The sequence below is a fragment of the Vitis vinifera genome, chromosome 5 (genome assembly GCF_030704535.1).
Source record: "Vitis vinifera cultivar Pinot Noir 40024 chromosome 5, ASM3070453v1".
Lineage (NCBI taxonomy): Eukaryota > Viridiplantae > Streptophyta > Magnoliopsida > Vitales > Vitaceae > Vitis > Vitis vinifera.
This window is the reverse complement of record NC_081809.1, coordinates 19,367,770-19,392,311: the sequence shown is the minus strand read 5'-3', so window position 1 is coordinate 19,392,311 and position 24,542 is coordinate 19,367,770. Positions and strand designations below refer to the sequence as shown.

Sequence of the window (24,542 nt, the reverse complement as noted above, 5' to 3'; positions counted from 1 at the left end):
AAAAACCGACATCGACCCCCAGTAGCAAGTACCTTGCCCAACAAGCCAGAAACAACCGCAAAACAAACACAATGAGGAGAAGGCAGGGATAGAGAACGTACCGAGCGTAAACTAGGAAAATGGAGATGAAGTCCGCGATGCAGTCACCGTCACGACACGAGTATTGCTAGCAAAAACCCTAGAACCTCACTCACAGACGAAGGTATGCAGAAGGTTGCAGAGAAAGCACTACCAGCAAAAAATGCAGAAGAAAAAAATGCAAGAGTGAGGGGCTCAATCTGCTATTTATAGCGAGACAGCCCCTCAGTATCCCAAACGTCCAGCCGCGCCGTTGCTGAAAAGACACGCTGCCTGGGAAATCCCAGAGACGACGGCTCGTCATAAATACCCTGTTTCCTCTTCGCCTCCGCGCACCACGTGGCCCAATGAGTGCAAAAAGTAACATAAGTTTCAAAAACAATCATTTTTAACTCGCCCATTCTGCCCGGGCAAAATCGGCAGGCTAAAAGGGGGGCATTGTAGGGACCCCTCCCCCTGATAACACGTGGCGCGCTTCGCTATCCGGAGCAACTCCATCCGGATTCCCCAAAGAGGGACACGTGGCGCGCTCCCCTATCCGGACTCCCTCAGGGAGAAGCACACGTCACTCGCGAATGTCACGCCCGGACGATAACATATCCTATCCGGATCATTGACTGAAGTGAGCAAGTCTTGCTACATCATTCCGACAGCCTGCCACAGCCCACGTTCCGCCGTCTGCAGAGCGAAAGGACAGGAATGATGGCAAGTCGCCCCTCACGATCTCTGACAGCCGTCTATAGGGTGATGATGACTCTGCCACCACCTAAAGGCATCATGACGAGCCAAAAAGTCTTCCCATCATTAAAGAGGGAGGCAGAGCTTCTGACACTATATATAAGGACCTTCACACAAGGAGGAAGGTAAGCTTGCTATACCTAGAAAAAGGCCAACTGCTTAATCTCTCTAGACATGGCTGACAAGACCATCGGAGGGTGTGTCCGGACACCTTGTCCGGACATCTTTTGTAGGGACAACTGAACCAGAAATCTATCTTGGTTCAAAGCGTGCGTCCACTTGGCAGCTACGTGGATCATCGGGACGCAAGGCCTCAACATTGGCGCCGTCTGTGGGAAAATCGCTGATTCAGTCACAAAGACGCAAAGAAAGGGTGAACCAGAAAAATATCAATTAACATAAACAGCTCCATTTCTCATATTAATCCATGGGCTGGACAGGGGAAACAATAAAGAATTGGATTTAAACATAAACAGAGTATTGACCAAATTCAAGCACAGGGTCATATATTTCAGCAGACACCAACGACATTAAAGGAACAAAAACAAAACAGGGCAAACAAGTAAGCAAACAATCTCAACAAAGAAATTTGTGGCCCTTTCCGTCCACACCAATCAACAATATATTGAATATTCAGAAATGACCAATTGGAGAAATCGAGTATGAATAAGAACACCAAAAGTAACCAGAAACATACTTGGGCAGTCTTGCTTCCAATCGCTCCCTCTTTCTGCTCTTCTCTGCGCTTTTCTTCAAGATCTCTCTAAAGAAAACCCCCAAAGACAATCTCCGAATCTTCCCCAAAAAATCCTCATTTTCAACATCCTTTTGCACGTATATATATCAACCCCCCCAAAGACCTAAATCTGTTCCAAAACCAAATAAGGAAAATCCCCCTTTCCTTTTTGTTCTTTTCTTCCTTTTTTAAATCTACTTTCCTTCTTTTAACACTTTAAATTTCCTTTCCATCCTCCGTTCAGCCGTGATCTGCTTTCCTTTCTTTAAGGATATAAATCTCCTTTCCATGTTGCATAGAATATCCCCACATGTATGCAGCCGTGTACATCAAGGATCTCATCCGATGTGTGCATTCGAATCTCATGCCAAAATAAAATAAGAATTAAAATTAGTAAAGGTCATGAAATTGAAAATTAAAACTAATTTAAAATTATGCAATTAAAAACATTATGTCTATCATAGGTACACAAAAATAATTAAGACATCAGTTTACACAATTAGTCATTAATCTCATGCAATATTCTATAAAATAAATAAATAAAAACAAATAACTAACCAAATAATAATAAATAAATAAGTAAATAAATAAATAAAATAAATAGATAAATAAATAAATAAGAAATCAAGTACATGCAAGCATTAAAAATGCAAATCATGCAAATTATGTAAGTCATATAGGAATTACCTAAAAGGTAACTGTAGACCCTCAATTTTGTCCCTCGACACTGGCATTTATCCTTCGGGTGTCACATCCACCCATCGTTCGCATATGGCACCACTAGGGCCCTTTTTGGGCTTAGTCGGTGTCCGAGCCTCGTGTGGGTTTGTCTGTGGTCCATTGTGGTGCATATGTGGTTCATTTTGGAGGGTCACCATGGCCATTTTCCTAGTCGTTCACATCACGCTATAGGAAGGAAGTGGGGTCATCCCGATGTTTTAGCTTAGTTGGAGTTTATAGGGGCATGTTGAGGTTCGGAGCACTCGGGCTTGTTTTGATCGTATCTCCCTCATCCAAACTTGAAATCAAGAACCGTTTCTTTTTATGGATTCCTTATTCTTCTAGGAACATTCTGTAAAATTTTCAAATTTTTTTTGCAACCAGTCGGCTGGTTGGCAGCCGGTTTAGCCGGTTTATCGAGTCAGCCGGTGTAGAACACTGATTTTTGGTAATTGTTTTGATCATATCTCCCTCTTCTGAACTCGAAATCACACACCATTTTTTTCATGGATTCCTTACTCTTCTAGGAACATTCTGTCAAATTTTCAAAATTTTTTGCCATCGGTTCAACCGGTTGGCATCCGATTCGGCCGGTTCAGCTGGTTCATTGAGTCAGCTGAGGTAAAACACTAATTCTAGTAATTTTGAGGCCCAAATCCTACATGGCTCAAGCCCATAAGCTCCAGATTGGTTTTGGGCAATGTTGTGGGTCCATTTTGGGCCTTGGTTTGGGTTCCTTGCAGCCCACCACGAATCCATATGGATTCTTGGTGGTGAAGCAAGCTGAAAATTGAAGGGAGTGAGTTGGCCTCGTAAGTTTAAGAGAAATAATGGGGGGTGTGGTTTCCATGCTGATGGAGGGGATTTCGGTACTGAAGGGGAAGGAACCCAGGAGGCTCAAATGCTAAGAGGGGTATGAGTATAAAAGGTGAGAGGATAGGAGAGCAAAGAACCTTTTGGCATTTTTGAGAGGGGAAATTTTGCTGGTGAGAAAAACAAAAGGTCAGTAGCATCTTCTGAGTTGAGAGTGTAGACCCTCAATTTTGTCCCTTTAGCACATGTCTTTAAAATTCGTTTTCAATGCTCCACAATAGTTCCTTGGTGGCCCATGGCTACTCATACCACTTACCTTTTTCTGAGTCACCTCGGAGATTTTGGTTGAGGGATTATTTGATCCCTTATTGTGACCCTTGGTAGCCCTAATTTAGACTTAGGTTTTTCATTCATTTTTAGGATAGCTTTTAGATACACTTGGCCTTTAGGCACCGCTCTAGGCCCACTTAGGCACACTTGGCCCATTAGGCACTTTTAGACTCACTTTTTGTATGACTTACACGGTTGCATGACTCGTGGAGCCCAGTTTTTGTTAATTTGTTTATTTTTATTTCTTAGTTTTAGTTTTATGATTATCAATCACTCTTATTTTTATTTGTTTTCTTCCTCTTTATATTATCTTTCTTAACTTGATTATTCATTATGTTTTTTTTTATTATTATCCTCTAGTTTGTTTACTTATTTAGTTACTCATTCAATTATTTACTTTCAAAAATTTCATGTTTTTGCAAGGAAACTTACTATTGGAGTTTAAGGAAGGTGGGACTCTCCTTGGAAGGTTTTGGAGAGGAATTTGAAATTGGGAAGACTACTTTTGAATTGGAAGATTTTAAGAAAAGGGATAAGGAGAAAAAATGAGAGAAAATAGGAGATTTCACCTTTTTAGGGAGATTTAGGTTTTAGGGAAGGGCAGATATATATACGTGAGAGAGGAAGGAAAAGGGGGGTTTTTTTTTTCGATTGAGGGAGGAGATTCTTTTGGGGGCAGCATGCATCGAAAGATTTCAGAGGGAAGAAGGAAGAAGGAGTGACTGGGCAAAAAAGGATTTGTATATGGGAAATTGTCTTCAGAGGTAAGAGGGAAGATAGCCGGAAGCCAAGCCATTGCAGCCAAGACTGCCCAGAATTTAAAATCCATTGGGTCTGGAGGAGAGGCACAGAGGAGAGGGGACTTTCAGCATGCATTAAGAACGAAGTGGAATTAGAAAAGAGAAGCAATCTCTGCTTCTTCAGAAAAGTTCTAAGGTAAACTCCATGTGAATCTTGCTGATTTCTCATATATTGTTACGGATATTGTTTCATTCCCTACTTTTTTTTTTTTTATCATTTGAATTCAATGAGACTCTATTTTATGGTATATTATTTCAAGATTTGGTTGCCCAGATTCTCTTTATTCCTCCCACCAACCTAATCTCGTGGACCGAAATATGAAACACGACTTTCTCTAGATCATTCTATTTTCATCCTTTATGCTTTCTTTTCTTGGTTGCCTTCTTTGTTCTTGTGTGTAGTTTCAAGGGAGACGCGCATCACTAATTAATCACGTTAGAGAGGAGCTTTTGAATACTGCTGAAACCTGGGACTTAGAACCCAAATTCGGAAGCGGCAAGCTGGCTTGATGACTCTAATGAGAATTTTGTTTCATGGGAAAAATGACTTGATAGCGATTGAATATGGATTGATAGGGAATGGATACTTCAATGCGTCCTATAGTGGATTACAAGTTTGGTTCCCTTTAGGGAAGGCATGTCCAAGACAGGGGAGGGCAAAGTTTTGTGTTCGTGACATCCTAGGAGCAGTCAGGATGGCTAAGACCTTGTCAATGGATCTCAGTTGTTGTTCTGAACAATCTGAATTCAAGCCTGTCGAATTTAAGCAGTGCTTTTGAGAGTTATGGGACTGCGGAATAACTACAGCTGATCCAGCTTATTTCACGACCTTTTACTCTAGCGTCAACCTGAATCCAAGGCTTCCTCCACCTCTCATTTAATGGGAGAATCAATGCCTGTTCCCTATCCACTTACAAAGAGGAGTCTGATGACGATAGGCCATCCCGGAAAACCTCAGATGATTGGCCAGAAAGCAGCAGTGCAGTTATGCCTAGACAGAGGACAGTTTCTTCAGCGGATTGTCATAAAAGTTCAGTTGATCTGATACAAGAGGACTTCCCCTGCACCTCATCACCTATATATAATTAGTTTCCTTCCTCAAGCTATGCAGCGATGGATGAACTATTTAATCGCATTACCTCTACATAAAGATCTCTCAGGGAATGAACCACTCTTATAATGACACGGAAAAACTTCCCCATGCACTCTCCAAGTTCCCTTCAGTTGAGGTACAATCTATGATGCAGTCTCCTAGGCTCACCCCTCCTCTGTATGCAACAGCAGCAACGTATATCACTTCAGGAAGTCCATTTTATCCTAATTTGCAGACAATGATGGATCCTCATCCGCAATTGTTAGTCTAATATCAAAGGAGAAGCCTATTATCCTTAGTCATGCAGGAATTGAAGATTGCATTGGCCTTCCCCCAAAGCTGCAATTCCCCCTTTCATCACGGAACTTGAATTTGGATGGACTCTCAAATTTGGCTTTTTCTCTGTTTATACCTTTTAAAGGTCACTCGGTACATTGTTACATCTAAGTCCCTTTGAGTTGGAAGATTCTGTGGGAGCATTAAGATGCATTTTTTTAACCCTTTGTTCGATTATGTCCGTATTTCTCTATTACAAACTTTGAGCAAGCATTTGGAATGTCTATCAGATGAAGGTTCCTAATTTGCTCCCATTTGTTTGAGGTGTCTTAATTGAGGTTTGCTGGATTCAGCACGTGGCCAATTTTCATGGCTGATTTCCTACTGATTTATGGTTCAGGTTTGAAACCTGGTTTTGATTTTAGTTGATTGAAGTTATTTGACAATGACCACTGCAAACAACCTGTGGCTGTAAAGTTTGAGATACTTCGGTGTTTGTGTGATAATGTGATTGCAGTGGAAGTGCTAAGATCAGAGCTCAGTAGAAGATCATTGGCAGCTGAGCCTGATAAGGAATTCAATCAGAATGTTAACATTGAGATTTGCAAGAAAAGGAAGGTCTGCTGTTAAAACAGAATGGATATCACAAGACCCGTCACTGAGACATTTGGATTTATCATTTGTTGGTGAATCAATCATGTATCCAGAAATAAACTTACTTATAGATGAACTATATCATAAGGCAGATTCGTACCCTTTTTGTGACAAGAGCGCAGTTTCCTGAAAAGGTCAGAGAACTACAATCTGTTGCTCGGTGTTACATTAGCATAGATGCTACAACAAAGGACAACTAGAAGGCAATTTCCCAAGACCTAATGCCTCATTTCTGAAACCTGCAAGTGGAGATGAAGTATTATCCAAAGAATCTAAATGATGATATGGTGCTTCATTAAAATCTGTCTAGAGAATTCAAACAGATCAATGTAGAGCTATCTTTAAAGTCATTCGTGAAATCCAAAGGACAAAGCGCGGCAAAAGATGCTACTGCTCGCGATCTCGAACGCAAAGCAAAGATTGTGGTATCCATTGATCCCGAGAATATTGGATCTTCTAAAGAGAGTTTATGGTTGTTCCGACAGATAATTTTCTTTCATCAAAACTGCTGGTTAAAATTTTAAACGAACACCCCCGAGAGTTCAATGAGATGTGCCCTTACCCGTCTCGGAGCCATGAACGAAAGCCCCCATGCTATTCAGCAAATGTTTCTCGAATGTCATAGTCCTCTTTGATCCAGCATTCAGCTTTGAGTGATCCTCTTCATAGGAAAGAAAAAGGGAAGTGACAATTCAGCTTCTTTTGGTATGAATGAAGATGAGGATTCTAGTATTCAGATGATATTCTCGGATAATGACCATCCGGAATTTGACTATGATGTTTTATCATGTTCTCATAATGGTTTGAATGAAGATTGTGATATCCAAACAAAGAGTAGTTTGCAAACAGAATCCATTTGCCTTCTACAAAGCTCGGGAAAAATTGTGTTGAATAATTTAAGGGCGGAGGATAATATTGATGAGTTTCTAACAGAAGCAAGCTCATCACCTTCAGCATGGAGTAAGGTATCTCAGAATGTGCTGCGGACTGTGATGCGTACATGCTGTGAAGCATACAAGCAGACAGATGTTCTCCAGTTTCATTGCAAGCATGATCTGGATCGAATATGGACACATGTGCAATCTTGAATGCTGATATGCAGCAGCATCTATTATGCCATTAGCCAAATTTTGTAATTTTTGTGGTCCTATTAATATTTCGTATTGTATTCAGGATGATAGAGTGCTTGATGCTCCCGGTGACGCATTGACAGAATGGTTATACCAAGACAGTTAGAAGTGGGCTTCTTCCGGTTAAAAGGAAGAGTGAGGCAATGAGCAGCAGTATCTATACTGCTAATAAACCTCTAGTTCAAAAGACACGAGCCAACGAAGCACAGAGTATAAATTTCCAAGTGGCAAAGCTCGCCTTGAGGGTTTATATGCAATAAACTCATCATACTTGATTCTAAGAAGAAAGTTGAAAGCACCTGAGGCTGCACTCCTAGTTACACTATCAGTCTTCTGCTTCAAATATCATAGTTAGCATCCATTCCAATCCTTAGAACCATGGATATTTCCCCGAGTTGATTGGAAGGTCTGGTTCCTTTAAACAAAACCATATCCGCTAGTGATTTTATGAAGAGTCCAGAATTTGAATACGTTGACGATCATGTTGCTCTTGTAGTTTGTTTCTTTGAGATGAAGAAGGGCCCTAATTTCAACCTTGGGAAGCATTTGAAGAGAACCAGATTTATCAAGAGATGACATAGGAGGCAAACATGACTAAGTTCTCTGGAACACTTAGAAGTGTAAGTCAGAATTTCAGCCTTGCTGCAATATATGATGCCGAAATTGCCAACAATTCCGCCAACCTACAGAAAATTCCAATGTTTGATTTGAATGCTGATGAAAAACACATTGCTTTTGCGAAGTTCTCAGAGAAGCACCGATTATTCCATCTATTGTACGTGTGCGACATGAAGTCCAACGACAGATTTGCTCCTCGAAGATGCCATGATTGAAATGAGGATGATGATGCTTTGGCTAGTGGGAACATTAAATCATTAGTTCTAAAGAAATCAACTAGGTAAAAGCCTGAACCTTCCTTCCCAGAGTCCATTGGGTTGGTGGATTTTGAAAACGATTTTACTACTTATAGTAAGTCGAAGCAAGTCAAATCCAGCAGTAGTGATGTTGGGACACAATGCAAATCAATTAGTTCCTTGAATTTAAACGGCAAAGCTGCAATCAAATATCCACTCTTCCTAATCCTTTACCAGCACCAAGCAGTTAATGGAATGACCAGAACGCAAAAGATAACCCTCTCCCAAGAAATGCAAGTCTCAAGAAATGAGGAACTGCCGACAGAATTGGGTAAGAATCGGGGCTTGCCACTGCCAGTAACTCTAATGACGCTACTGATTCTGGATTCAGGTTAAAAGATTTAAATTTGAGAGTAAACATACTGTTACTCAGTTCAACAGAACACATCAACAAGCTTGCTTAGTTCAACGGAACATACCAGCAGAGGTGGCAGGTCCAGGTATCAGATGGAATGGGGTAACTTAGCAATGAGAACAAGTGAAGAATCTACAGATTGCCCAAATGTTTCCAAGATTACTCACAGATACGTTCCAGATTCTCAAGGATCCCTTCAACACTGTCGAGCTTGTCAAGAAGTAGGAGAGACTGCAGTAACTTCAAACCTTTGCACATAATGAACATCTACAATTTGTCAGAACTGAGATGACTCCCTAGAACTTGCAAAATTTATACTCTCAAATGCAGTAGGAACAGAAAGTTGTACCCTCAGATCTGAAATTGAACCTCAAAGATCGAAACAGGTGATGATGTCCAAACATGACTAAAAAAAAATAAAGCAAGGAAGTTAAAGAATTCTAATACAAAATTACAGCTGGAGAATTCTGATTTGCAAGTTTTGTTCTGAGGTAGAAGAAATAAAGAAACTAAACCATAGTTTGAGACACGGAAAATGGAGTTTTGTCAAAGAAATTGGGCAACTTCAAGCAGATCAATGTGTTGACGTGAAAAGACTTAGACAACTCCCTGCACCATAAACTTGAGGAGGAAGTCAGGCTGCCAACAGATGAATATGAAGGTACAGAAAGGCTTGAGGAAAAGGAAATCGCCTTCATTTTCGACCAGGACCTATGATCACCCTCCAAAGCTGAAACCAATTGGGGAATTGATGCCAAAACTCTTGGAAGTAAATCTGAATGTAGGGGGATTTCAAGGAATCAGAAAAGGCCTGAGAATGCAGTGATGTAAGGTACTTGAAAGCATGCAAGAGAGTAAAAAAGGGGAATTTAAAGAGAATAACAGCAGCACCTGCAATCACCAGCAATGCAAACTTAGCTGTACTCCCAAGCTCCAGTTCATCATTTCTACCTTGCTACACACACCCTCTCCTCTATTTACTTCTGTGATTGGGAACTTACTGTTTTAAATTGAATTTTTGAACCATTGTTCAACTAAACATTCCCAGCTTTGAAAAATCGATCTTAGGAGCATCTAGGTGTAAAATCCCAGTTTTAACATGCTATTTGCTGCCATTTTCCTCCGAGCATGCACTTTCACTATTTTATTTCATTTTCAACTGTTTTCATGATTTTCTCGATTTTCTCAAGCATGAATAAAACTTCATAATTCCAAATCATGGAATCTATGGAATCAACTCATGCGAAATTAATTAGGGCTTTGGTGGGGGCCCGACATTCATGATATTATCTTCAATATTATTTGCTTGATATCTGATTGATTTTTTATTCTTCTCGATGAAATACTTGAATTCGCTTTATATTTATTGTTGAGATATCCTTGTTTCCCATAGACGTGTGGATGCTCGCTAAATCAGGTACGCTCTTCCCACCCTACAACTCTGAAATTCTATGAATGTGTACGTTATCATGAGCCATGACCATGTTTGATGCCACATTTGATTGTGTTGATGCTTGTTTGATCATCTTTGATAAAATACATGTAATGTGTCATATTTCCAAACTAATCTCCTAAGTTTTATGATAGCGCTTGAGAAGCCGTTCAGGTACGCACTTCGACTCTCTCTTATAGTTGGTTTTCTTATTAGGCATGCAATATTTGAAATCACCTAGCCTACTTAGGTGTCCATAATTAACTGATTAATGGTCACACTTCCCTTAACTTTGTCAGTAGAGACCTTTAGAGGGCTTAGAGGGGTGTTACCTTTTAAAGGTACCTTCCCAATAGGTAACCTGATCCCCGGACTTAGACACGGGTTTTTCAAAGACATGCTTTTTCCAAAAATTATGGAGTCACTTTTTTTAAGGTTTTTCTTTCTTGTTTTATTTTCCCTTTAAAATAAAAATAAAATAAGTGGCGACTCCGACTTTTCTAAAAATTAATTTTTCACAAATAAAAAGCGAGTCTCGCCGATCGAGTGGGGGCGCACGTGAAAAATACGGGTCCACAGAGAGCGTGGGGGAAAGCTTCAGCACTGTGGTTTTTTTGAAGAGGAGAGTGACAGCATCTCAGTTTTGGAAGTCATCATCGGCATACACGGATCATATTTGGTGGAGATTCTGAGGTAAGCATGCTGAATTTTCTTTACTTACAGTTTATCTTCCTCGTCTTCATGTGCTTTTTCTCCTTCCTCATCATCTTTTCTTCCCTTTGATATGAAGATTGTATTGCTTGGGTGTGGATAATAAAGGCCACACATGATTGTTGTTGATTGGTTATGAATGGTTTAGGATCTTTCTGATCGAATTTGGGATTTTTTATCAACCGGCTAAACTGGTTCAGCACAATAGCTGGCTGCCTCTGTTAGCCATGAGGAACACCTACCTTTCTTTGTATGGTTCTCACTCATTCGGGCTCGGAATTGAGAACCGTTTCTTTTGTTTGCTTCCTTAATCACTTAGGAACTTTCTGACTGAATTTGGGATTTTTTATCAACCAGCTGAACCTGTTGGAAACCGGTTCAGCACCATAGCTGGCAGCCTCTGTCAGCCATAAGGAACACCTGCCTTTCTTTGTCTGGTTCTCACTCATCTGGGCTCGGAATTGAGAATCGTTTCTTTTGTTTGCTTCCTTAATCACTTAGGAACTTTTTGACCGAATTTAGGATTTTTTATCAACCAGATGGACTAGTTGGAAACCGGTTCAACCGGTTCAGCACCATGGCTGGCTGACTCTATCAGTCATGAGGAGCACCTGATCGGGCTTTGTTTGGTTCTCACTCATCCAGGCTCGGAATTGAGAACCGTTTCTTTTGTTTGCTTCCTTAATCACTTAGGAACTTTCTGACTAAATTTGGTATTTTTTATCAACCGGTTCAGCACCATAGCTGGAAGCCTCTATCAGCCATGAGGAACACCTGCCTTTCTTTGTTTGGTTCTCACTCATCCGAGCTCGGAATTGAGAACCGTTTCTTTTGTTTGCTTCCTTAATCACTTAGGAACTTTTTGACTGAATTTGGGATTTTTTATCAACCGGATGGACCAGTTGGAAACCGGTTCAACCGGTTCAGCACCATGGCTGGCTGACTCTATCAGTCATGAGGAGCACCTGATCGGTCTTTGTTTGGTTCTCACTCATCCAGGCTCGGAATTGAGAACCGTTTCTTTTGTTTGAATCCTCACTCATTTAGGAGTTTTCTAGAAAAATTTGGGAATTCTTCTCAATAGGTTTTACTAGTTGAGAACTAGTTCAACCTGTTCTGCTGGAGGACTTTAGGTAACCCTCGATTTTGGCATTTTTCGAGCCCTTATCCATTGGGGCTCAAACCCATTTGCTATAGGGTACTTGTGAGCCATCTTGAAGGTTTAAGTCAGTGTTTGATTTCAGTTAGTATGGGCAATTTTGAAGTTATGGGTGGTGTGGTCTAGATGAGTCTAGTTCGATTTGTATGACATTTGGGGAGTCCCTTACCTCATTTCAACCAACTATCTTCCTTTTTGGCACAAGCTTGGATGCTTGATTTTGAATACATGTTGCGTGATTGACTCACCCTCTGCTGTAGCACATGGCTAGGGACTACAAGTACGCATCGTTGGTTTTGATTGTTGAATCATATGCATGCATGGTGCTTAATCTTGAATGTTTGTTATGTGTTTATCAACCTTTTATGCAGCGCTTGGCTAGGGACCACAGGTACGCACCCATTATTTTGGTTGGTTGAATTCATATGCATGCCAAATACCAACTAGGATTGTGTGATTCATGACATCTATTTAGCCTAGGGTTTCATCTTTGACCCATATGCTCCCACATACCCAATTCATTAGTAGAGACCGAGTTCCGGGCCTAGAGGGGTGCTACCTCGCATGAGGTACCTTCCCAATGGGTAACTTGATCCCTGGACCCAGAATCTAGTTTTCGCAGACCGTTTTTTCCATACTGGGGTCATTAGGGGTTTTTGTTCTTACTTAATTTTCCCCATTTTAAAAACAAAAATAAAAAGTAAGTGGCGACTCCAAACGACACCGTTCCTCACCGAGGGCGGGTTTTTCAAAACTGGAAAACTCAACTTTTTCATTATTTCTTTTCATTTTAAAAGCGATGTCGCGCCGGTCCGATGGATCAGGTGAGGGTCCACAGTAACACAGGTGGGTCAGATGCCTAAGTGAATCTAAAGTGAGCTTGTGTGGGCTAGAAGGTGCCTAGGTGGGTCTAAGCGGGTCAAGGTGAATCTAAGCGGACCTAGGGTGGTGCTTAAAGGACCAAGTGCATCTAAAAAACTATCCTAAAAATGAATGAAAAGCCTAATTCTAAATTAGGGCTGCCAAAGGTCACAATAAGGGGTTAGATAATCCTTCAACCAAAGTCTCCGAAGTGGCTCAAAAAAGGTAAGTAGTATGAGTAACAATGGGCCACCAAGGAACTACTGTAAGTATCGAACCAGTATCTAATAGGACATGTGCTAGGATGACAAAATTGAAGGTCTACAATACCTTAGTTGTGTTTTCATATTCATCTCAGACTTCTTTGGACTTTGTTGCCTTCGAAATTTGAGGAAAAATACTTTCTGCAATTGCTTGTTGAATAAAAAATAAAACAATGTCTCAACATCTTTCTTTCACACATTTCTAATAGCATATGTTAGAATCTCCTCTTCTATACAATCCTTATTCACAAACTCCCACAAATGTTCAGAGATAAAAAAAAGTCCATATCTTTGAGCTTTAAATGTCATATCCGCTTCCTTTAAAAAATGGTATCATAAGCTGGATTGGATAACCATTCAATGAACTTGACTATGATGCCAAACAATAATCCAAAAAAGACGCAATCTTAACAATCGTAAGAAAGAAAAAGGTTAAAAAAGCGTTCTCTGCAATAGTAAGGAAGAAAGAAGTTAAAAAATAACAAAACACTTCGAAAAATCTTTGGGATAAAAGAAAGAAGTCTGAAATTTTATTCTTTAGATTTATCGTGAAATAAAGCGCCTCATTGATATGGCTTGCAAGGTGGCCCGCTTCACAGTAAAGTTGTACGTATGGCCTCTTCTTTATTTATTATTTCTTTTAATTTCTGTGTTTTTTCTGTCATATTAATAGAATATCATGGAAAATTCCCTGGTATATTTTGCTAGGCCCACATCCTAGAACTGTGGAAAGGCCGGATAACAACGTTGAATCAAATATGATGGAAGACGTTGGTTAGTTGTGTGGTGGAGAGGAGGCGCTCAAGTCTTCTCCTTTGTCTCTTATTTATTTTTTACTTGTGTCTTTCCTTTATATTAATTGAGTGGTCAGGAAAATGTTATTCATATTCACAACTGTATCCATTGACACTCAGGTCAGATAAATCAGTTCAATACTCTATGCACATTTATAATATAATTCTAATTCCAATACAAAATCAATGTAAAAATAAAAGAAAGTAGAATATAGTTTGATTCTCCTACTTTCAACTTTCCCTGCTTTGGACTCTTGTTTTTCAATATCAGCAAGCGTAGAGCCGGTTCTCTTTGCCCTCTTATAAAAGAGCTCGTCCAAAGATCCGAGAGCCCGAGTCTACACATCTGCATTTTCTTTTCTTATATAACCCCATCCTCAGCTTGCCAAACCGACCTTAAACAAAAACAAAGAGGCTATTCTTTCTTTTTCTTGAGCGAAGAGGTTATTTTGTCTACCATGTCCGAAATCGTACCTCTCCAAAATTGACAATATTCAACAACAAAGGAGAGGAAAAAGCAAGAACAGAGGATGCAACTGAGAAATGAAAGGCCCGAGGAATGCGGTAAAACAACGTACAAGCCGGTTGCGAAAGCGATCGCCATTGCTCCCATCCCAACCATGGTGAAAATAAAAGCCCAAAGCAAGTGCTTCTCAAGGAACTCATCATCTTTGCGCATGGTCATAAAAAAGTGAAGAAATACGGCGCATAGTGAAGACACCATGGCTATGGTATCCGTCACAACAAATGCTCCGAAAGCTGCTTTCTTTGATAAAATTGCCTTGCCATCATCTTCTTTGTAACCACCGGGCAAGGTGAAACCCGCAGCAAAAGTTACTGTTGTTATAAGCGCGGAAACTATCAAATGGGTTTCACCTTGTTTTCGTAATTCAGAGGTGTATTTCTCCTTGTACTCTTTGCTTTCTGTCTCTTTCTTCAATTTCTTCATTGACTTCTCCATAGCCATAGATGTATTACCGGGCATAGCCCACTCGAACTGCTCTTGGATCTGATTCGGAAATTGGATGAGAGGAACATTTAAATTTAATTCAATTGATCAATCCATTTTTTTCACATGCACTCATTGCTGGTGAAAATCTGATATAAGTGAAAAATGCGTGTAACTAAAATACATCGAATCAAGTTATTTGTTTGTTCTAAACCTTTTTAATAAAAATAATATGTTTGAGTGCAAATTTATTTAAATTTCAACATCAATATAAATTATTAAATAAATCCATTAAATTCATTTTTTAACTCATAAATAAGTTTTGGAATAGATGTTTTGCAATTATCTCTTGACAGTAAGATAAACAAGAGTCTTACTAATAATGGTGAATTCTGGTGCTGGGTCTTATGCCCAACGTGAACCGATAGGCTATGGATGAAAGGATGGTATGTTTAGGTTCAAGGAAACCAATCATATGGTTAAAAGTAACAAAACATTGCGTATTTCAATGAAAATATTTTCGTTCAAATGAGCACATGCAGTTTGAGAAGCACGATATAACGAGCATTTTTCACTACACGGTAACAAGGTGATGAGGGAGCCTTACCCTTTTCGCTGAAACGTTCTCCTTGGCCCTCAAAGTCATGTCGTAAGCTGTCAATTTTTCATTGTTGTATGCCTTCTTATCCACTTGATGCCTCCATAAGAGCCCAACATCACGAATTTGGTAACAAGAGAGTAGGTGGAGAGGTGTGTTTCCTTGAGCATCTTTCTCATTTACAAGTCCTCTAGTTCTTAACCATTTGTTTCTAAAATAACTATGAATGTAATAATCATCATCTCCCTTTTTCATCATGGCAAAGTGAAAAGCATTATTGCCCTTGTCATCGACCTGCTCCCGACAACCAGGAGAGTGAGATACGATCTCCTCTACTATTTTAGTATGATGGTGGAAAGATGCAATATGAAGGGCAGTCTTGTTCCCATCTTTAATCGTAAGGTAGGCTACACTCTTATCTATATTTAGTAATTCACCCACTATTGTTGGATCACAACCTCTCTCTGCACCACAGTGAAGTGGAGACCACCCATTCTCATCTACTTGTTTGGTGAGATCTGACTTCCATCCCAGTATCATCTTTGTTATTTCTGATACAGATAAAGGAAAAAAGTCTGAGAAAATTAAGGAAATGAACAAAATAAATAAATGCACTTTCCTTTTGAGTCTACACTTGTAACAAAAATCATTATATTAAATCTTGGGTATTGTGAAGCATACTACCTTGGTTATTGCATATTACAGCAGCGTGCAAGGCCGTTCTACCCATTAAGCCATTGTAAGATGGTGAAGTACTATTGTCTATGATTATTTTCACCACGTCCCTATATCCTCTCTCCGCAGCCATGTAAAGAGGAGTCGTACCTGAATCATTAGCACCATAGCTAAAATCAGGGTCCTCCTCAATTAGTAACTTCACTACATCAGAATGCCAATATCGCACTGCCTCATGCAAGGCTGTGTCTTTCCCCTTGTTTGTCATCCTTAACATAACCTTTTCTGAACTGGTCTTAGTTTCAATATCCAAGGGAAGTTGTTTTGCAGTATTTATAAGAGCTTCGACTACCTCTAAATGTCCTTCCCTTGCTGCAAGGTGAAGCGGAGTGTCCCCATTCATATTAGGGCGTTGCAGTAGAGATGAACATGAAGGCAACTCAAGGATCCATTTCACACAATCTGTTTGACCAAATTCGCTTGCGATATGGAGTATTGTATTATGCTTTGGGCTTAATTGGACTTCAAATTCAGACTCCGGAATTTCCTCCAAGATTTTAATGTCCCCCATTGCTGCCGCCTCATACACAATGTCTACCATGGTTTTGATGTTAGTTTGGCTACCATCTCCATCTTGAGTTGCAACCTGATTCGAATTAGAACCCAAGTTAAGATTCATCAATTCTGCACCATGGTGGAAATGCAATGAAGAAAATAAAGAACAAAAGTAGAAGAAAAAAAAATCAAACATGAGACAATAATTTTGCTTAATATTTTTTTTTCTTTGAAACTAAGCATAGCTTAAGTGTTTGTTAAGCCCTTTAGTCCTCTCAAACGGTGGTGAATTGAACTAAAATGAAGTCAATATAAGTGATCTATTATGTCAATATATTGTAAAGGATAATGCAAAAAAGATGTTTTCCCAAAAGAGAGAAGTTAAAAAATAATAAAGCAATTAGAGTTTAGAGTGAAAGGAAAGAAGTATAATTGAGTTGATCTGAAATATATTCATCATATTTCCATTAAATAGGCAATCAAACTCAAATAAACTCCTAAATAAATTATCCACCAAGTCACTAAAACAAGGCCTATATGAAGTCACAACCCTTTTTAGAATAACACATCGGACTCTTACCTTAATTTGAACAAATCTAAGACTCCAATATATCATAACAAACCAATAACACAAATACCTTAGTTGTTCTTTGATATTCTATTTGTAAAGCATCCCAAGCTTCTTTGGACTTTGTTGCCTTTGAAATTTGAGGAAAAATATTTTCTGCAATTGCTTGTTGAATAAGAAACAATGCTTTAGCATCTTTCTTTCGTACATCTCTAATAGCATTTTTTGAAATCTCCTCTTCTATATAACCCATATCCACAAGCTCCCACAAATCTTCAGAGATAAAAAGAGTCCTCATCTTTGAACTCCAAATATCATATCCACTTCCTTGAAAACATGGTATGATAGATTGAATTGGGATAACCATCTGATCAACTTGACTATAATACCAGACGTTAAACCAAAAAGGATGTGTTCTCTGCAATCTGCAATCGTAAGGAAGAAAGAAGTTAAAAGAAGGTTCTCTGCATTTGTAACGAAGAAAGAAGTTAAAAAAATAACAGAGCACTTCAAAAAACCTTTGGGATGGAAGAATGAAGTCTGAAATTTTATTCTTTAGATCATTTGTTATGAAATAAAGTGCCTCATTGGTATAGCTTTCAAGGTGGTCCCTTCACAGCAAAGTTGTACGTCTGGTCTCTTCTTTATTTATTATTTATTTTTTTGTCATATTCATAAAATATCATGGAAAATCCCCTGACATTGAATTTTCATTACAAAATTCCATATAATTTTTAAAATGACCGCAACCTACGATTCATACATAACAGAGGGGTTTAATTTATTTTGTATTTAATTAACTGCGTTATGGCCCTCATGTGAGCTGCAATAGTGACATTTTGTGTGTCAAATGTTGAATGTTCTCTAAAAATAATTCACTTTCTTCTCTTATATACATCTCTTGTTGTCTATTTAATAGAAGGAAATTATAGGGTATTAATTCAATACCTATTCGATATTGTAATTTTGATTATTAAAAATATGCGATGAAATCTAAATTATTACATAAGAATACAAATAAATGAAGTTAAGATTTAAAAGAATGAGGTTAAGGCATAAAAAAAATGATACAAATTCGATTCAAAGCAATAAGACCGAATTATATACAAGATAGGTTATGATTAGTTAATAACATTTTTTGTTAAAATATTTAAAATTTATAAATAAAAAAATATTGTTTTATATTGTTAAATAATCATAAAAGCATTTTATTTGTATTAAATAATACTATATATTAATGTTATTTTATGTTATGATATATACATTTTTCACTTCCTTTTTTTAGGAAATAAAAATTTAATTTCTTTAAATGATTTTTTTTTTTTTAAATGAGTGATATACAAAAATTGAAAAAAAATTGATAGGAATAAATTTCCTTGATGCTTGTGATGACATCCATGCAATCCAGATTCATATGTCCTTTCCTGTGTTTTTCTTTAATATTTTTTCATTTCTTTTACGGGAAAGAAAAAAAATTCTGTGTTTTTCCTTTACATTAATTGAATGGTTATAGAAAATCCCCTTTTTTGTTTTGGTAGCCCATGTATAAGAACTGTGTAAAGGACGGATAAGCATCAAATATGTCGGAAGACGATTAGTTCGTGGTGCAGAGGCTGTGTTGGCTCAAGTATTTTCTCTTCTCTCTTCTTTAAAGTTTTATAAAGTTATTTTCTATTTTTATGTGTCTTTTCCCTTTTCTATTTTCTCTCTTCTTTCTGCTATCATTGTTTTCCCAAAAGCTCGAACGGAAAATACAAGGCAAAAAAATAAAAATAAAAATAAAAAACAAACGAAAAAAAGGAAAAGAAAGGGAAAAAAAATGAAAGAAAATTTATTTTTATATATTATTTCAAACTCATTTTTATTTAACCTTTTCATATAAATATTAAATAATTAAAAAATGGACAAGTTTGTAATTAATTTTAATTATAGTTGTTTTTATTTAATATTTTCCATAACATAATCAAATATGATAAAATAATTTCTTTAGTATTTTTTTTTCTTTAATATTTTCTAGGAATCAAATATAATGTTGGAAATAGTTCTAAATTTTTATAAGGTGGATAGAAATGTAAAGAAAAAGAGAAAATACCAAGTGGAGTAAGGAGGCTCGTAGTTTAAGGTGATAGATATAAGGGATGGAGAAACATGAGATATTTGAGGAACCAAATAGTTATATTTGGTTATATCTTTTGCAATATTCTCTTTGGTGTAATAAAAATATTTTCTCTCATTTATAGATATAGACATGTTTGGTCAAATCATGTTAAAACCTCATGTACCTTTTGTGTGGTTTGTTTTATTTTTGTATTCTTCCTTTAATATGTTTGCATTAATGTTTTTGTTAACACAACAAGTAGTATCATAACCCAAGATGAAGATCTCTATAAGAGTTAAAGGAAATAAAGCACACAAGAGGATTGTAGAAATAATTTTAGTTGAAGGTGAAGTTGATTGTTTTTTCGTGGGGATATGATACAAAAAAGTTTGTCATATGGAGATGAAAGATTAACTTAATAAAATTTGATATAAAGTAAAGATTATTGGAAAGTATCTCAAATTCCTAATTAGTAAACATTTCTTTTTTTGTAAAGATATTGTATAAAATGTTTTCTAAGTTGATATGTTATTATAATATTAGATTTTTTTTTTTATAGAATAAGGAAAATTGTTAAAGACATCTTTATATATATTTTAGGTCATAAGAAAAAAGTTATGAAATGCAACAGGACTTATGGAAACTATACGAGATGGATAGAGATGTGAAGAAGAATCATAGGATATAATGGAAAGATTTTCTCCCACAGATAGGCATATTTGATCGAACCACGTTAAAACCTTATATACCTTTTGTGTGGTTTGTTTTTTTATTTTTGTATTCTTCCTTTAATATGTTTGTATTAATGCATCCATGCCAACACAACACATAACCTACATCATATTCTTTTAAAAGAAAATGCAATAATAATAATAATAATAAACCTAGGAAAATTCTAACAAATAATATCTAAAAAATATTTATGTTGGTTTTAAAATAACTTGAAAAAAATTATAAAGAATAAGTCAATAACTAATTAGTATATAGCTCCATCATTATACTCATGTAAATAATATATATTAATTACATAAATTATGGAAATTAAGTAATATAAGTTTTAACATCTAATTTTTTAGATTTTTTTATTCCCTTTAAAACTTTTTCTATATAGGAATGAAAAACTTCATTGAATTTGAATTACAAAATTCCATATAGTATTTTAAAATCATTGTAACCTATTATTCATATATAATAATGTGGATCAATTTAATTTTTTTATTAATTGCATTTTGTGGCCTTCCACTACAATAATAACACTTTTATGTATAAAAAATTTGAACATTACCTAAATAAAGATTGAAAATTCTTGTATATCAATTTAATACCTCCCAAATTTGTTACCTTGGTCATTGGGGATGGCAAGTTACCCACATCCCAACCCTATTATGTCCGTCTCTATATATTCTCATCTTTGTCAATAAATAAATAAACAAACACATTGGGATGGGCTGAGTATAAGAATTTTCCATAACCACCCGTTTAACCTTTTTTATTTTATTTTTTAAAATTTTTAACTTTTAAAATTTTAAATCATATTTAAAATAAATAAAATTTATAATTTTTTTATGAAAAGTAATATTTTATATACATTACATAATTAATAAATGAATTTATATATATATAATATTATATATAACTCGAATGAAGTGGGATAAAGTTAAATTTGAACATGTTTAGGTCTTTAAAAAAATTTCTTAAATTTATCTTAAACTTATTTATATTTATCTCAAATTTGTCTTATTATGAATGGGATGGAATAGATATTCGAAAAAAATCTGCTCCACCATTCCTATTCAACCATTAAAAATGTGTAAGAAATCTAAACGATACAAATAAATGGTATCTAAATACAAAAGAAAGACAAGGATACAAAACAATAAAATGCAAATTGGATTCATAGTGAGAATTAAGATCAAATTGTACACGTGACACCTTATGATAAGTCCCTTTTTTCAATAAGTAACGATTTGATATTGTAACGGCCCCAATAATTCTATCATATCGTTATCAATAATAGAATGTAACATGGCTTAAAATGTTTCTTTTTCAATCCAATGAATGATGAATGATTTCTTTCCTAGAATATAGCATCTATGGGATATGTTAAAAGCATTTGAAATTGGCACGTGAATCAGTACTGGTCGACAAGTTCTAACCATTTATTGTGTCATTGTGGATGAGAGGTGTGCTATGGAAGTGTGAGTTAATGGCCGACAATTTTTAACTCATTGTTTCATCCTTTAGTGATCAATGATAGCTGGTGGTATCTCCACTCCTTCAATAATTGGTGATGTTATGTCAGCTTTTTACTCTCGTTCAATAATTGATGATGTTATCTCCACTCCAATAATTGGTGATGTTATTTTCACTCCTTTCAATATATTATAACTAACCAATAGCATAAATACGTTAGTTGTGTTTTCATATTCATCTCAAGCTTCTTTGGACTTTGTTACCTTTGAAATTTGAGGAAAAATACTTTATGCAATTGCTTGTTGAATAAAAAACAAAACAATCTCTCAACATCTTTCTTTCACACATTTCTAATAGCATATGTTAGAATCTCCTCTTCTATATAATCCTTATTCATAAGCTCTCCCAAATCTTCAAAGATAAAAGGAGTCCTCATCTTTGAGCTTTAAATGACATATCCGCTTCCTTGAAAAAATGGTATCATAAGCTGGATTGGGATAACCATTCAATTAACTTGATTATGATACTAGACAATATTCCAAAAAGGACGCATTCTTGACAATCATAAAGAAGAAAAAGGTTAAAAAAACGTTCTCTGCAATACTAAGGAAGAAAGAAGTTAAAAAATAACAAAACACTTCAAAAAACCTTTGGGATAAAAGAAAGAAGTCTGAAATTTTATTCTTTAGATTTATCGTGAAATAAAGCGCCTCATTGATATGGATTGCAAGGTGGCCCGCTTCACAGCAAAGTTCTCTTTTTTATTTATTATTTCTTTTAATTTCTATGTTTTTTCTGTCATATTAATAGAATATCAAGAAAAATTCCCTAATATATTTTGTCAGCCCATGTCCTAGAACTGTGGAAAGGCCGGATGATGGAAGACTTTGATTAGTTGTGTGGTGGAGAGGAGGCGCTCTAGTCTTCTCCTTTGTCTCTTATTTATTTTTTACTTGTGTCTTTCCTTTATATTAATTGAGTGGTCAGGAAAATGTTTTGCCCAAAGTGGAATATTTTAGAGTAATATAAAAATAAATAAATTAATAAAGAGTATAAAAGCATAGACTTTATAATTTTTGCTTAATAAATTTATATTTACACTTGATAAGAATTTATATTTTAGTAAGTTTATCATCCATTTAATTAAACTTCACTTATTTTGAGAAATCCAATAATTTTATCATCCACTTGACATTTAGTTTTGTTCATTTTTTTATTCCCTTAAAACCCTTTTCCATATAGTAATGAAAAACTTCATTGAATTTTCATTACAGGGTTGCATATAATTTTTAAAGTGACCATAATAGAGTAGATCAATTTAATTAACTGCATTATGGCCTTAGTGTGAGCTGCAAGAATGACATTTTTGTGTGTCAAAATCTTGAATATTTTCTAAAAATGATTCACCTTTTAATCTTATATATTGTGTCTTATTATCTATTTAATAAAAGGGAATTACAGGATATCAATTTAATGCCTACCAAATTTGTAATCTCGGTCATTAAAAATATGCAATGAAATTTGGATTTTTAAATAAAAATATGAAATAAATAAAATAAAATAAAATAAAATAAGCAAAAGAATGAGATCATGATATAAAGAAATATGACATAAATTGTATTTATATATATACACATGACACATTATAATTAGTTTCCTTTTTGATACATGATGGACCCTAATCTTTCCATCATTTTGCATTTAATAAAGGTTATGTCATTTAAAATGTCTCTTTTTCTTATTTAAGGAATGACCTTTTTCTTGAATATAATTTATTGGATTAATTCTTAAAGAGTATTTGAAATTGGTTGAATTAGTGGCCTACATGGGTTAGGTATTTATCGTGGGTGGTAGGTGCATGGTGTATAAAGTTTGGATATTTAATGCATATGAGTTGTTTGATGAAAGGATGGTGGGATCTTGGAATTATTTGGCCTCCTTTGAAGATGGCATCTAAACATTTCTTAAATCAGTTTAACAAATGTCACTTTCTATTCTACATTTTTTCATTTCATATCAAAAAGAGTATTCATCACTTGGTTAAATACAAATAATAATAATAATAATGATTAAATAATTTTTATATTCACACCTTTATTCAAGAGTTCAAATTCAACCATATATTTTAGAGTCCAAATTTTGAGCTTGATATGGTAATTATTCAATATCATATCATTTTCCTTCATAATTTTAAGAATTTAGATTCAATTGAATTCATTTTTTAAATAATAAGAATATTTTTTATTCCTAAAAAGTATTAAAGAAAGGATCAAATCATATCAAGGAATGTGGTTTATTTATTTATTTAAATACCAAAGAGAAAGATTAGGAAAAATGATAATGGATTTTATTTTCTATTTTCATCCTTCATATTTTTTCCCTTTTAATTTAATGTTCTATTTTATACTTTTTCAATTTCATTCCTTTTCTTCAAATTAAGATAAAAGGCCATATTTTTCTTAAAATTCATTTAGTTAAATTTTTGTTTTTGTTTTAGATTTTTAACATCTAAAAATGTCTAAGCTACCAAATCAATACGTGGCTATTGAAGTTCAAATCCAAGCCACTAAAAGTTTATGATAAAATTTTAACCATTGAATAAGAATGCGAACAATAATAAGACCAAGGTACAAGTAGTAAAACATATGAGGTATAAAGTGAAAGAATTTGGGTATAAAGTAATAGAACCTAAATTACATTTGATTGGTGGGTTAACAACATTGAATAAAATAAGCTAAGTTTGATTGGTTGAATAGGATTAAATAAAACATAAATACCTTCATGTCTCTTGATATTATATCCAATAAAAATGGTATCTTAAGATATTATATCTAAGTGAAAAAATTATGTGTATATATATATAACAGAACATTTTATAACATTTCAACATCAATATTTTTTTAAATAAAAATATATTGCATTCCTATTAAAAAATGAAATCTTTCTCATTTTTAGGCTATGTATGGTTCCTGGAAAATGATAAGGAAAGGAAAAAAAATGTAGAGGAAAATGGATTTCTTTAGTTTGGATGACATGGAAAATATGATGG

The 24,542-nt window shown here is 35.6% G+C and overlaps 1 protein-coding gene across 2 annotated transcripts; it reads right to left on the bottom strand.

Moving 5' to 3' along the window:
* Positions 1–13,939: 13,939 nt before the first annotated feature.
* LOC104879355 (ankyrin repeat-containing protein At5g02620) lies at positions 13,940–17,753 on the bottom strand. 2 transcript variants are annotated; one of them, XM_059737012.1, is made up of 4 exons: positions 17,273–17,753; positions 16,089–16,725; positions 15,414–15,955; positions 13,940–14,866 (listed from the first exon to the last, which is right to left on the bottom strand). In XM_059737012.1, exons 1-4 carry the CDS (start codon positions 17,567–17,569, stop codon positions 14,273–14,275), a joined length of 2,070 nt encoding a protein of 689 aa, XP_059592995.1. In that variant the 5' UTR covers positions 17,570–17,753; the 3' UTR covers positions 13,940–14,272. The 2 variants fall into 2 exon arrangements, with proteins under 2 accessions (XP_059592995.1, XP_059592996.1); XM_059737013.1 differs by having other exon boundaries at positions 16,230–16,725.
* Positions 17,754–24,542: the final 6,789 nt, after the last annotated feature.

Bases quoted from the DNA above. Each gene is read 5' to 3' on its own strand.
- LOC104879355 (XM_059737012.1), bottom strand. From the start codon at position 17,569: ATGGTTATCCCAATTCAATCTATCATACCATGTTTTCAAGGAAGTGGA. The intron at 16,726-17,272 runs GTATTTGTGTTA...AATTCGAATCAG, and splicing joins AATATCAAAGAACAACTAAG to GTTGCAACTCAAGATGGAGA. The intron at 15,956-16,088 runs GTAGTATGCTTC...TATCTGTATCAG, and splicing joins TGTAATATGCAATAACCAAG to AAATAACAAAGATGATACTG.